This window comes from Ictalurus punctatus, chromosome 3, assembly GCF_001660625.3.
Source record: "Ictalurus punctatus breed USDA103 chromosome 3, Coco_2.0, whole genome shotgun sequence".
Classification (NCBI taxonomy): domain Eukaryota; kingdom Metazoa; phylum Chordata; class Actinopteri; order Siluriformes; family Ictaluridae; genus Ictalurus; species Ictalurus punctatus.
Genome location: NC_030418.2, coordinates 14,215,932 through 14,231,401, shown reverse-complemented (window position 1 = coordinate 14,231,401; position 15,470 = coordinate 14,215,932). Strand labels below are relative to the sequence as shown.

The following is a 15,470-nucleotide window of genomic DNA, read 5'->3' as shown; positions in this document are numbered from 1 at the left end:
ATGAGCATGATGGGATCCGGCAGAAAATGTGTGCGATTTTAAACATTAAAATAGGTACCCATGATGTCTAGCTGATTTGTGAACCCAATTTGTAGAAGAGTGGGATCAAATGCACAGGAACCCACAGGATCTCAAGACACTAATGGTGTCCTTACCAAATAATATTGCAGCTGTTATTAAAGCGAGTGGCTTGTATTATTCATCCATCCATCCTCTATACCACTTATCCTTCAGGGTCGTGGGGAACCTGGAGCCTATCCCAGGTAGCATCAGGCACAAGGCAGGGGACACCTTGGACAAGGCGCAAATCCTGAAGTATATTATGTTGATGATAATTCATATGATACATTAACTATCTTTTACCCAGGGAGCTTATTTTATTAATAATTTTATTTTTAGATTTAGCGAACGGAACCACACCGAGCCAAAATCACTGTTACCCAAAGGTAATACTTTAAAACCCACAAAACTCATGTACAGATGGAGCTGTACTTATCTATTCCATCATTAGATCAGAGCTAAAACTGTATTCATTTCTGAGTTTTGAAATCAGACCCATGAAAACCACACAAATCTGGCTCAATTAACTGCTGTTTATTTTTTAGATTAGAGCCACACGTGTTGCGCAAAATATGTACAAAAAAAAAAGACTGCACTGCATGTGTTTTAAAACCAACATTTAATACTCTTTTGAAGCACAATGAAGCAAATTATAGAGGTTCAGTAGTCCATTGTTTTCTTGTAAAAAATATGTGGAAAAAATGTCAATAACGGTTTTCTATTCAGGCTCAGCATAGACCCTTGGAGTTCATGGAAAAATCTTTTTGGACTGCTCAAAGTCCCAAACAGGAAGTCAAGAGATTTTCAGCATGTTCCTGACAATCAGCAACTGTGCAGTGATCACACAAACCCACTGGGTTCCACTGGAGCTGACAAATTTTTTTAAAGAGGCAGGATACCACATCTATATAAGTGATCCAAGATTGAATATTGAGTGTGTTTGCTGATCGTCATTGAACATGCCTTTCATGTGCTTTGATTCAGGAAGTTACCATACCCAACAGAAAGCAGAGGAAAGATTTATATTTCTTGTTTCAGAGAAGTCCAGGAAAGACACGCAACATGTGAGAGGTGCTCCTGGAGCCGTCCAGGATTATAACTGGTATTCGAGTTTGATTCCTTCGGGGTGATTCTTCCTAAACAGAATTAAGACATCTTTCTACCGCCAGTCAAATCATAAAAATACTAAAATGTAATTGTAAACATGATTCTAGATCCTGTTGCCTTTTAGGCATTTACATAAGAACAATCCCAGCTCACCCTACGTTACACATGGTTTAGACAGACATGGTGTGATTGAAGTGAGTAATGAAGACAACTGCATTCTTAATCTTTTTACCCATATTTCCTATAATAACCAGCTACCCTTTTTTTTTTCCTACCAACCATTTCTGTTAACAGAAATAAAATGAAGTTTAGGCATCATATAGATGCAACAAATGAGTTGTTTCCCCCAGTTACATAGTGAAGAACAGACCAAATTTATGATATAAAGATGCCTCCTCCTCCTCCACAGACACCCTAAAGGCTGGAAGATCGGGCGGAGGAAAGCCGTGAAGCTGGCCCTGTGCAAAGTCTAACATCATTTGCTCCAGGTCAGCAGCATCTGCAGTTATCCCAAGCATGTTTTCAATTTTAAACACACAGCCACAAATTCCCTTTTTTAAAAAAAAAAAAAAAAAAAAAAAAAAAAAAAGACTGCACAGTGGCATACTGGGATTTTATAGACTTGAGAAGGAAGATATGTGGTTGGGAGGGCTACAGGGCTTACCTTAATTAAAAGAAAATGAGAAAAAGTGCCATTTGAATGCAATGGTGGTTGTACTTGAGACACAATAAAGACAGAGAAAGCAAAAGGAAAAGAAGCAAGAGAAAGAAAGGAGGAATGGAAAAAGGATGGTTAACTGGTGACATAGTGTTTAGTAGAAGGTTCTCCATAGAGGCTGTAGAAGTCGGGGTGCCTGTGGCTCTGTGAGGTGCCAATCCAATTGCCACGCACTGAGATGTTCTGCATTGGCTGGGACATGGAGGGAGCAGGGGGGGGCATTGGGTGCGAGAACTCCTGCGCCCAGGCAAAAGAGGGTGAGCGTGGATAGGATGGGTGGCCATGATGTCCGGACACAGAGGGCATGCTGGAGCAGTAGCAGTTGTCCACTGTACACATGAGGATCTTACGGCCATTGTATTGTGGCAGCATTGCCTGCTGGGTGGAGCCAGCGTTAGGGTAATGGGCGGGACTGAACACTGAGCTGGAATGATGGAGAGGCTGAGCATCGCTCACTTCTGTGCCGCCGCTGTTGAGGCTCACAATGTGCCGAGCAGTGCTGCAGGAGGCCACAGATGGCCCTTCATCGGCGCTGGTACTTGGAGCCAGGAACTGCTGCTTGTTCACAGGACCTGACGAGGATTCCATGAAGTTTGCGCTGCTCTCAGGAAATGCAGTCGAGTGCTTGCGCTTTTCTGATCCTGAGCTGCTCACTCTGCATTGGTAGACAGGAACACTCTGGAAAAAGTGCGCAGGAGCGGCGAAGGGTGCTGGACACAGGACATACAAGATCAGAACAGAACTCACAGCTCAAAGGGGTTTCTAAAAAAGTGGACTTGCAGCAGCGATATACCTTCCAGCATTTTGCGTAGGTTCTTCTCCTTTTTAGAAATCTCAGCGAGAAAGACTTTAGAGTTAAGGTGACCTGCATTGTAGGGAGGTAGTGCACTGTCTATAGATGTCTGAGATCTGGGAAGAGATAGCGTTCAAACATTTATCATCGTGTTTTAAAACCACACAATTCTTTGCATTTTTAAACGTATTATCTAGTGAATGTCTTACCTATCCAGGATGACTTTTACAGGTTTTGTGTTCTGGAAATAGAAAGAAATGGAAAGAAACATTAAAGGAAAATAGTCTGTAAGCTGTTTTCTTACTGCCTCATTGTCAAAAGATCTGAGCTTCCAGATTTTTCCATGCTCACAGATAAACACACTGTGCTGAAGTATTTCTCACAGGTATGGCCACATTCACACTGTGCATTTATGTGAGTGAATGTGAGCGTGTGGGCGTTGGCGTCTGCAGGGGAGATTTACAGCACAGAGCAAGCAAGAGAGACAGATAAAGAACAAAAAGAAGGTGGGGGTTGAGGGAAAGGAAAGAAACATGCCTCACCTTCATGAAGTTGATATTCTCTGCCTTGTCAAATAAGAGCTGGACAGAGCTGAGCATCTTCTTGGCCTCCTGGCGCCGCTCATTGAGTTGCAGGACCTGTCTGGAGTTTTCCTGGCAGAACTTCGATCGTGACTTCTCCAGCACATTCAGAGCCTTCCCCAGGTCCTCTTCCAGGAGCTGTTGCATTTTCTGATATTGCAGGCGCACCTCTTGTTTCAACTGATCCACTTTATCCTGCACACAAGATACACAAAAGGCTGTAACAAACCTTAGGCAACCTATTTTTAATACAAATTTTGTCTACAATCAATTATTTTATGACTCATTCATTAGCACTAAAAACATCTATACAGAGCAGTAAACATGCTTACACACACAAAAGTACTGGAACAGCAAAGCCTTTTTTTGGCTATACAATGAAGACATTTAGGTTTCAGATCAAAAGATGAATATGATACAATAAATAAGAATTCCAGAGAAATGTAGAACATGGCATATTTTATTTAAACCCACCCATTTTTCAAGTGATCAAAATATTGGGACATGTGACTGATAGGTCAATTTGGAATGTCCTGGAAAAGTAAGACCACCACCATTTCTGGATGTTAGTACACTACTGGCATACGAACAACCAGACATGGTACAGGTCAGGCAAGGAAAACAACAGCAGTCAATGATAAACATGAGGGAGAGAGAAACATGTGAGAGCATTGAAGAAAAATCCAAAAACAACAGTCAGTGACATCACCAACAACCTCCACAGGGTAGGGGTGAATGTATCACAATCCACCATTTGAAGAAGACTTAGAGCAGAAATATAGAGGCCATACCACATGATGCAAATCACTCATCATCAGTAAGAATCAGAAGGCCAGATTGGAATTCGCAAAGAAATACAGAGATGAGTCGCAAAAGTTCTGGAACCAAAATTAACCTCTATCAAAGTGATGGAAAAGTGTGGTGAAATAAAGGATCTGCTCATGATCCAACACATACGAGCTCACTGGGCCAAGCATGGTGGAGGTAGTGTCATGGTTTGGGCTTGCATGGCTGCTTCTGGAACAAGCTCACTAATCTTTATTGATGATGTAACTCATAATGGTAGCAGCAGAATAAATTCAGAATTCTACAGAAACATTTTGTCTGCCACTTTACAGAGAAATTCATTCAATCTAATTGGGAGGAACTTAATCATGCAGCAAGACAATGACCCAAAACACAATGCCAACAGATCAGAGGACTTTATCAGGGAGGGAAATGTCCATATTCTAAGTTTTTTTTTTAATTTTTATAGCACATCTAGATATAAATATCAGGCAATGAAATCTGAAAATCCGATTGATCATCTCTTATGCATATTTGGATCTCGAACCCAGTGTCTTCAGTGTATAGCAAAACCAACAGAACTGGTCTTGCCTTCAGAGAGGACTGTTTATTGCATATGCACAATATGCCTAAGACTGTTTTTATTAGAACATTTGCAGCAATAAACAATTTTTAAAAATCTGGTGAGGAAAAAAGACTGATTGATTAAAGGCTTTGTTTAAACCCAGAGAACATTCAATATTGGTGAAACCTCTCCTTTGTCCACTGGTACTTTGGATTAGAACTTATTATAATTCGAGCTCTTAAAAATAGCAGTAGGTACATACTGGTATTTTTCCCCAAACTGGACAGAAGTAAACATCATAAATCCCAAAAGGCAACAAGCCGTACCACCGACAGACCATTTTTCATACAGGAAAGTATAACGTGAGATGCAATAGCTGTGATGGGACAAAGGGAGAAGGAAAGAGAGATGGTGTGTGGGTGTATCTATATACTTTATATCATTACCTCCACCTGCCGTTTGTCTGACTCCAGCTTGTACAACAGCTCTTCGATGTCCTGCACTCGGTCATCGATACGATCCTGCTGCTTCATCAACATGTGCTGAAAGACAGTGAGAAGACCAACATTTTATTTCCCGTGCCACAGAGAGACTGGATAACCATGTTATTAATAATGAAGAATGATATGGCAGTCATTTGAGATATATATATATATATATATATACATACATATACACACACACACACAGAGTAGGTGCAAATGGCTTCATATGGGATGAGGTAAACAGCATATTTAGTCTGGACAAATGATTAATTCTGAAGGCATTTTAATGGGGAAGAATTTTAAGTGGGAACAACATGCATGGAAATCAGAAATTACAAGGGTCAGGTCACAAGAGAAGGCTTGCAGAAACGACTGAACATAAACACAGTATTTTCAGTCACCTCTGCAGAGCAACCTCTAATATCCTGCTGCCTGTTTCAGCATCTCTATGACAACCAATCCAAGCAACCCATATTAAAGCAAATGAGGAAAACAAAAGCTGCCAACAATGAGACTAATTAATCCAAAATACTCTGGTTTTTGAACATGCACACACATTTGCCCATCTGATTCTGCCCCTTATCATTAGGTGTCTGGACGAGTTTTAAATTGGATCTGGAAGAAGGCACTAGCCCCCAAACATCCCCCATCCCCCAGCCAAATCAAAGCATGTCAAAGCCTGGCTTTTATAATCCCCTCCATTCTCCCTCACTTTTGCCAGCATGACTGAGGGAGAAAACACAGCACCTAAAAACCACACAGAATCTACCACATATTACACGGTGTCCCAATTCAGTTTTAATCTGATAACAGTGTACGCCATACATGCGATAGGTAGCAGTGGCCGAGAAAAGGGAAGGCAGCTGTCATGACTACAAATCTTGTGCTCACATATGTTTACATTAATCAGCATGAGATGGAGAGAGAGAGAGAGAGAGAGAAAGCAAGAAAGAAAAAGAAAGAGAAAGAAAGAACGCATGGTTGTCTTGTGCTTGCTTGCTTGCTTTTGTTTGTGCTCATCTCAGTGTCAGTAACAGATTGTTGGTTGTGCAGAGTTTTCAGGCCCTCTGTGTGTGTGTGTGTGTGAGTGTGTGTGTTGGCTGTAGGGTCACTGCTTTTCCAGGCAGTGTGAGAATGTGAGCGAACACACATTATTGGGGCCTCCAGCAAATGAGCCTCTGAAGCCCTCAGCACAAGTCTCCGAGAAAGACTGCTTTCATTTGAAATCTACATGAAACTTTTCAACAAAACAATCACAAAAAATATTTCTAAGAAAATGAGGCAAGATTTTATCAAGATTATTTTAATGTTTAAATAGTAAAAAAACTGTAAATTATACCTCTGTAGTCCTTTAACTCAAGCTAAGCCTGGTGCCATCTGTGGTATCAGGATCAGAATTAGTCAACGGGTTACTCAATAACCATAAAGTGCGCACAGGAAATCGTATATCAAGAGTTCAACAATGGCCAAACCCCAGAACATGACAAATATGCTCTGATTGTGACGGGAAGTACGGCAAATTACTGCTCCCCTGCTACCATACATAGCAGCGGGTTTCTAAAAGAAGTCTGAATATTATACTACAGTTAGAATAGCCTGTGAGTGTTGAGATGAGTGTATCCATATACCGTATTTCCATCTGTCCCACGTTCTCCCATTTCAAAACCTCACAGATGTGCAGACGTGCTCTATGCACTCCTTTTGTTCACAGGGCTGAAGGTAACATCTAAAGACTATTTAACGCAACCAACAGTAAAAGCCGTTTTTTTTTATGATAAATATAAGCTTTTTAATTGCAGTGATGCAATGAAAAGGCTTTTTGTAGTGTTTTTGAGCTCTTAAAGCTGAAAAGCTGAAGTACATAGGAATTCAGGCACAGACCAGAATAATCTGGTTGCTATGAGTGTGTGAGGGGTGCCTGTGAATTTCACAGCTAAATGCTGAGAGAGAGTTGATTTATTTCTGCAATTTGTCAGAGAGTGCCCTGTGACTCAAAACAGCCCACTTACATTGCAGGCAAAGACAAAAGGTCATGCATCAATACAATGCAAAAGTTCTGAAGAAGGAGTGAGAGTTTACAGTGGGAATGAACACTTTGAAATGTATGCTCTATACTGTATTCATTCATAACGAGAAGTTACTGGAAATGAAACATTAGATACTTCATGACTGTTCTCTAATGAATAGTAACCATGACTCCATGCTCAAAACATGTCCAGAGCTCAGTGCAGTATTAAAGGAAAGGTCAACACATTTCAGACTCTTCCTCTTCACAGCAGGCCTGTGGGAAGAATCCCATCGATCAGCGAGCTCAACTGACTACATTCTCTGACAGGCATGCTGTGTATTCACTGCTTTACAAAAGCTTTTAGAGGAGAATCGAAATGGAACGTTCTACTAGATCATCACTGATTGGATTTTCAATCAAGTTGTTCCTGTCCATGAGATCACATTGAATCAACTGAACCAACATGTGGCTACTGAGATGAAGGTGACATGATATCAGGCAAAAGAACTGACCACATGAATTAGACCAGAAAATATAGGCCATGCTAAAAATATGGCATTGCATTTAGCACTGATTGATATGATTATAAGATTAGAAAGGATATGCCCAATGAGTAGATTAAGCAATGAATATCTAAGCTCTCTTCACTTGCATGTTAAGTGAAGGTTATGCATACATATTCAGTCAGGTCCCTATATATTTGGACACTGACACAGTTATCAATATTTTAGGTGTCTACTGCAGTGTATATGAGTTGAAATGCTATAAGAAGTTAGCTCAAAAATGCAAGCCTTTAGCTTAAGTTGAAGGTATATACATCAGAATCAGTTTTTATATTTGGTCCGCCCTTTTTAAGGGACCAAAGGAAACTGGACAATTGAGTGCTCAGTTGTCCAATGGCCAGGTATGTGTTCTTTCCCCTCATTATTTGACTTACAAGTAAATCTAGAGCTGATTTTTAAACGTGGCTTTTGCATTAAGAATCTGTTGCCGTTAACTCTCAATATAATGTCCAAAGAGCCGTCACTGCCAGTGAAGCAAGCCATCATTGGGCTTAAAAATAAAAACAAACTAATCAGAGAGATTGCAAAAACATTAGGTGTGGCCAAACCAACTATTTGGTAAATTCTTAAAAAGAAAGGATGCACTGGTGAGCTCAGAAAAACCAAAAGGCCCAGAACACCACAGAAAACAACTGAGGAAGATGACAGAAGAATTCTTTCCCTGATGAAGAAAAACCACTTCACAACAGAGGTAGGTGTATCCGTGTCGAAGTCAACAACCAAGAGAAGATTTCACCAGAGTAAATACAGACCGTACACCCCAAGATGAAAACCACTGGTAAGCCTCAAAATCAGGAAATCCAAATTTACAAAAAGCAGGATGAATTCTTAAGTCTACTCAGATTCAGCCAAATGTCCTAAAACTCATTGCGCACAGTGCAGATGGACAATGACCTAAAGCATACATCGGAAGCAATCCAAGACTTCTGTAAGGCAAAGAACTGAATTATTCTGTAATGGCAAGTCAATCACCTGAATCCAATTGATCACGCATTTCACTTGCTGAAGGCAAATGGCCCAGGAACTGAACACAGCTGCGGTAAAGGTCTGGCAGAGCGTCACCAGGGAAGAAACCTAGCGTCTGGTGATGTCTATTGTTTCCAGACTTCAGTCATCAACCACAAACGGTTTGCAACCAAATATTACAAATGACATGATTATGTCAGTTTGTCAACTCCTATAAACTGTGGTAGACAGCTAAAATAATAAGTTTGTCAATGTACAAATATTTATGTACCTTGATTTTCCATTGGCCACAGTTTGCATGGCTGATGACCTTGCATATTCAGACTTCCTATTTGTGTATGTTTATTTCTCATTTGAATCATCCTTATTTTCTTACTTGAGCTTGTACTATTTTGCCTTGCATTCTAAGGAAATGAGTAGAAAGGTGAAAGAAATCGTATTGCTTTCCAAATCAAGCCTCACTTGCCCTTAGGCACAACAAAGACCTCAAGATGATGATACCACTTTCACATTCTTTGTTGACGACATCTGCATATTATCACTGAATCTTGTAGCGTTTCACCGCGGATGTGAGCAGATCAAATGTGGGTCATAGCATGTATGTTGTATTTAATCATGATGACGATTTTGGGGTCGTCAGTTAATTAAAAAATAATCAATTGCAGTAATGGTGACCTCAGATTTCAGTTTTCCTCGACTCATGTTTATCTGTTAACATGCTTTCCGTGGTGGCCTATTCATCCATTTATTTAGGGTCTGATGTTGTTTTTATTTATTTATATTAAACATGACAGAAGGAAGCAGTCTCATTTTGATCCAAATGCTTATCTATAATACACAACGTTGGTTTAAAATTAAGAACATGCACTAAAAGTACAATAAAGGTATTTCTAAATTGGTTGAATATTAAACAAAATAATTGTGATTGTCATGTTAACCATTATCGAGGAGCTATGAACATACCTGCAAAAGATGTTTAGTGAGGTTTAAAGTTCAAAATTCACTTAAGCATACTGACCAAGGAAACGCAAGGAAGTGCAACATGCGCTACCTTCCCACACACACGAAAACATAATCAGATGTCCAGGTAATACATTTACCTCAGAGCTCTCTTTCATTTTTAAATCATGGATACCTCTTTCATAAATTGCTCTGATTAAGTTTTGAGGTATTTGAAGTCTATTCAATACTGCGTGGCGCTTACCAAAACAAGTACAACGCGGTTTGGACTTGTTTGTCTGCAGATTTCATTAGTTCCACTGAAACAATTCTGTGAAGCATAAATCATATTTTACAAGCTTTTGGAAATCCTATTAAGATACAATAATGGCTCAGTTGACAAACGATCACATTTAAGACAAACTGGCTCCCCACCCTGCATCAGAGCTATGTCTTACAGTACCATGTCTTTCAAAGGCCTAAGAGTTTAAAAAAAAAAAATTAAAAAAAGGCAACGGCCGCCACAAGGTCTTAAATAATCTTTCCTGTTATCCTGACAGCCTTCCTACTGTAGCCACATGGAAAACAAGGAGAACTAAAAAACAAGAAGATGGGGCACAAAGAAATATGACAAGGGCAAGGGTTCAGCAACACAAACCCCACTTCCTCCAGGGGCTCTCGTATGATGTCATCCTTAACAGGAATGAGAAGCACTTGTGGGGACAAACAGGGACAAACTTCCTGCCTCTGCCTGGAACTCACACAATTATCCCCCAACAACACCACAGACATACACACACACATATATATATATATATATATATATATATATATATATATATATATATATATATATATATATATATATATATATGTGTGTGTGTGTGTGTGAGAGAGAGTGGGTCATGTTGCTGAAGAGAGAACAGAAGGATGTGTGTGTCGTCCAACAGCAGCTGTGAATAGCACAAGCTCGGCCCCCTAACTAACCCCACCCCAATTTGCTGAGTCTTGGCTGCCTTAGGACCTATGACACACTGCCCATCTGAAAAACATTCCTCCACGCATCCAGGGGTCACGTCTGCCAAGTCCGGCAGCAGCTCACCTCACAACAGCTCATTATTCTTTGTAAAGCAGCTGCTGAACCACCATGTAGTCTCCCTCATACATCTTTATATCTCTTAGCTACTTTCCTCCACTACATCCCTGCCACATGACTGGATAAAGGAACACTGCAAAGTTTTATATTTAGTCTGACTTAACTTTTTAATTACAGTGATATGATTAGACAACTGAAGGCACAATTTAGAATAAGTTCATCATTTCCTAGGACACTGGCTCGTCAGCAGTAGCTTATTCACTAGTTAATACCTTACTATTAAACACTGAAACAAAAAGGGTTACATATACAGTGCTCTTCATGCTGTTTTTTTTTCTGTTTAATCTAGATTTATAAACACTTGTGGCAGACACTAGCACACACCTCCAAAGCAGAAGAGGGTCCATGCAGTATACAGGGTGTATGAGCCATTATTGAGTACCTGATGGTATAGAGTAAGTAGTAACTGGAGACATAAATAGAAACATTAAATTGTTGTTGATGTTAGCCTGATGTCAAGCAGATGTTAGCCTGATGTCAAGCAAACAAAGAGGAAGTATGGAAGGTTCACAGTAGGCCAGCAATAGGGACTTTAAGAAACAGCTGCGAATAGAACGGTAACTGCGTTCGGACATTGTATTGCGCATGCGTGAGTTTAACTGCTACTTCGTGATGTTCTACTGTAACCGTCTACTACAGGAGAATAACTGGTTTGCCGTAGTCATTACAACGTGACAGATTAGGCAAGAAAATTTTATGTTTTATGGTATACGACAATGTAATTGCATCAGTATATGATTGTACCATTAGTGTTTTAATCTGTGTTGATATGTTTTAAACTTGAGCTAATTTTAAATTTTCCGACACGAAATTAATTTAGGCATTCGTCTTCCTTATGGTAATCAAGATTTAAGAGCAAGTACTGTATTACTTACACTGTAAATCTAGGTTTTTAGACTTACTGGCATCACACAAGAGTGTAAACTCTTCTTATGACAATAGCTTTTTTTAAATGACTTTTTTTGTATTTCAATAAATGATGGAACGCTGTGTTGCACCGTTTTGTGTACGATTGCTAAGTGACTTTTACGCTTCCGGTTGCTGTTCCATTTGCAGCTGCTGCTTAAAGTCCCTAATGATTATGAGTGACTCGGTCATCAAGGTTTTAGGTTTTAAAACGTGTCCGTGCCTCAAGTGTGACTCTACAATCTTAGGTAGCTCTTGGGCTTTTTAGTGTGCATAATTTCATACTACGTTATAATTTCTTTTATTATTATAAAATTGATAAAAGATTACTGGACCTGGTGCCACAGTGACGTAGTCGGTAGCATTGCTGCCTCACAGTTCCAAGTTTCCCAACTCCAGTTACTGCCTTTGTGGAGTTTCTGTGAATGCTCTACCCGTATCCACAAGGGTTTCTTCCTGGTACTCTGGTTTCCTCCCGAAAAGTACCTCCTCAACCATTTTTTCTCTTTATTTTCAGTTACCTCTCAAAAAACCTTCTGGTAGGTATGCTGGCTACACTAAATTGCCCCTAGGTGTGAATGAGTGTGTGCATGAGGCCCTGTGATGGACAGTTGTCCTGTTCTGTGCATTCCCAAGTTGTTCCATGCGTTCTCGGTAAAGCTACTGTGCTGTCTTACTTTAATGCAGCATTTCTTTTCTCAGAAGACTGAAGAATGGGAAAAGTGTTTTGCCCTGGCAGTGCTTCTGTGTCGGTACTTGGTCAGAAAACCTGCTCCTCTTCCGCGAACTCAAAGCTCAAGCCAACATTTTGAAATATCTGCATGTAAGCCAAACCATACCCAGAGAAGAGAGACGGATAACTTCCACTCACCCTTATATCATTCTGACGCAGTTCCACGTCGCAGACGCCATGTCCATGGCCGACTGCACATCTGGAGAAGCAGCAGTAACGACACACGGCCACCTGCTCGGTCTCGCAGTGATACAGTCTGTATTCATCATGCTGTGGGCAGCTCCAGGCCCGCACGTCTTCAACATCTACTAGCAGATGCCCGGCATTTGAAGAAGGTTGCTGAAGGTGTGTTTGAATGTGCGATTGGCAACAGGGCGCGTTGCACCGCAGGCAAACTTTCAGCGCAGGAAGCGCGGGTCCCCGTCTGCACAGGATGCATTGCAGTACGGCCGGTTCTTTCTCCGTGTTCAGGGCGTTGAACTTCTCCACGATATTGATTAGCTTGATGTTCTTGTCGAGGCTGGGCTTCTGTTTGTACGGCTGATTGCACTCCGGACACCGCAGAATGCCCACGTCTTTGGCCCAGGCCTCGCTGATGCAGCTGTGGCAGAAGTTGTGCTTACACGGCAGCTGTACGGGGTCCACGAACACATGCAGACATATGGGGCAGATGAGTTCCTCCTCGAAACAGTTCTTCCAGGCCTCGGCCATCTCAGCTGCTTGGGCAGAAGACATGCAGGCCAGTTTTAAAGTTAGAGCCTATTAAACGGTTTAAAATAAGTCGCCAGTAAATCGACGTGCCGCTTCAGTCATTCTCGTGGCCCTCTTGTTAAAATAAGCGTGTGACTCTGCTTGTCCACACAGGCATACAAGTCTGCATAGACAGCTGTTGATAAGTCTCCATGAACGGTCCAGGGAGCGCCTCTTCCGCCCCGTTTCAAGTTGTCAGCAATCAAATTCCACAGCTGAGCCAGAAATCAGGGCTGTGGATGTTGTAATCGGATCGTGACTGGCATGTTACTGAAAACCTGCCATGGCTTCTACAAGAAACCAACCCGGAGTCCAAGCTCTCCAGTATGAGACGTTTCATACAGTGCGTGTCCTAATGAGAAACATTATTATTATTGTGGCTAAATGAGTGCTTGTTTGATGAGAATACAAGTGTACAGATTATTACACTGACCCCAGTCAATTATATAGCCTATTACAACAAAAAAAAAAAGACCAGTCCAACAGTCAAAAAAAAAAAAAGTTGTTAAAAGCGCATTAAACCTTTTGAAAGCTATACTTTAAACTGAAGTATGCTTTAGGACGCCGGGTGAAGCTACAACATCTCTGGTGTGTGAGTCGATCATACGGATGTGCGCAGGACGTTGAAGTCAGATGATAAATAGCTGCATAGTCCATATACATATAGCCTATACACATACACACACACTTCTCTAAAACAGGTCTTTAAATGTAAGCGATGCACCCACAAACTTTAAACCACACGTGAGTCGAGCTAGCTCAAAATATCTCCAGTCGAGAGACGGGTGTGTGTCCTGTCTCCTGTCCCTGTGACACTTGCCTTGGCACTAGTCCAGGCCTCTACAGTGTGAATGTCGCACAAGGTGTCGAGAAATACTTTTTAAAAGCCATTACGAGAAGCAAACATTTGTTTGTTGTTTTAAAAACACAACTCTGTCAAATGTACTAGTAGTCGAGTGGTTATCGTGTGTGTGTGAGAGAGAGATTTTAGCGAGTCGGTCGGTGAAACGAGAACAAACCGCCTCCGTGCCCTGAAAACTAATAATATATACAGCAAGAACAACAAAACAAAACCGTTTAAGAACATTAATGTTCGTTATGAAACATTTCCATAGAGCTCGTGCACGCGCTCGCGCTGTGTGTCTCTCTCTCTCTCACACACACACACACACGCGCACGCGCAAATCTCTTGATCAAACTCCACTCTAGCCTCTGTAAAGCTATTCTCTTGCTATCTACAGTCGTTAAATGTTAAAAGGTTTTCCGAAATGTGCTGCCTTTCCATGTTTAGTCACAGCGTTTACCTGCTCGCAGCTGAAAGCGGCGTCTCGCGATCATTTCACTTAAAAAAAACAACAACAAAAAAACCCCACAGCGTAACGTCAGGCGTTATTTGTTCAAGCTATCTCGCTGAAATATTTATGTATTTTAGACAGATACAGTTCTTGTTCTTAAAGGGGACAACAGCGTGTTGCCCTGGTTATCTTTAACTGTCACCAGCCATCTTGTTTTCCTGTTTTTAAAGCCCATTTAAAGCGGCGTATCTGTTTATTTTTCTTCTCATGTGTGTATACTCCTTTATTAAGCTGTATCCGTCCACACCAGAAACACCCCAGTGACTGAGCGATGGTCTGCAAACAACATAATCAGCCTTTAAAGTGGTAGTCCGTAAGCAATCCGGTGGATTTCCGCCGTATTCCAGTCTCTGTTCGTGTTATTATTTATGATTTTTTATTATTATCATTATTTCTTTCAAGCAAATCCTTGATGAGAGGAATGCAGGGACAGGACTGCAACTCAGGATACAGTTCACATTTACACCCCCTCCTTTCCGTGGTCACGTGATCCATCACGGACTCGATTCATACAAAGGGGCGGGGCGGCTGGACGAGGGGCGGAGTCTTATTTAAAAGGGCAACTGCTCTAGATAACTTTACGGACCGTTCATAAGAGACCAGCCTTTCAAGAATTAAAAGTCGTAATAATCACAGTAAACCAACGTTTTGAACTAGTTTTTTTTTTTTTTGTATATTCTCTGTATTTTAATCGTCCGTGTTTAGAATTTTTAGTTGATGGCACTTTCATAAAACGTCGGAAACGGTAAAACGACACTTCATATAAAGGGGGAAATTCCACGGTGGCTGTAAACATGTCTATGGGCCCCACTACAGTTCAACAGCTTTTGACTGAGCGGTGTACATATACACTCACCGTCCATTTAAATATTTACACTGTATACCTGATCATTGATGCAGTTATCCCATCAGACAGTTAAGCGTCAGCAAGACAATGCAGATACAGGTCAAGCACTTCAGTTAATGTTCCCAGCAACCATTAGACTGAAGAAAAAAAGT

The 15,470-nt window shown here is 41.0% G+C and overlaps 1 protein-coding gene across 1 annotated transcript; it reads right to left on the bottom strand.

Annotated features, from left to right (window-relative positions):
- Nucleotides 1-660: 660 nt before the first annotated feature.
- trim8a (tripartite motif containing 8a) lies at nt 661-14,954 on the bottom strand. The gene is made up of 7 exons (XM_017464708.3): nt 14,421-14,954; nt 12,505-13,468; nt 5,057-5,152; nt 3,221-3,454; nt 2,888-2,919; nt 2,679-2,794; nt 661-2,595 (listed from the first exon to the last, which is right to left on the bottom strand). Exons 2-7 carry the CDS (start codon nt 13,099-13,101, stop codon nt 1,961-1,963), a joined length of 1,710 nt encoding a protein of 569 aa, XP_017320197.1. The 5' UTR covers nt 13,102-13,468; nt 14,421-14,954; the 3' UTR covers nt 661-1,960.
- Nucleotides 14,955-15,470: the final 516 nt, after the last annotated feature.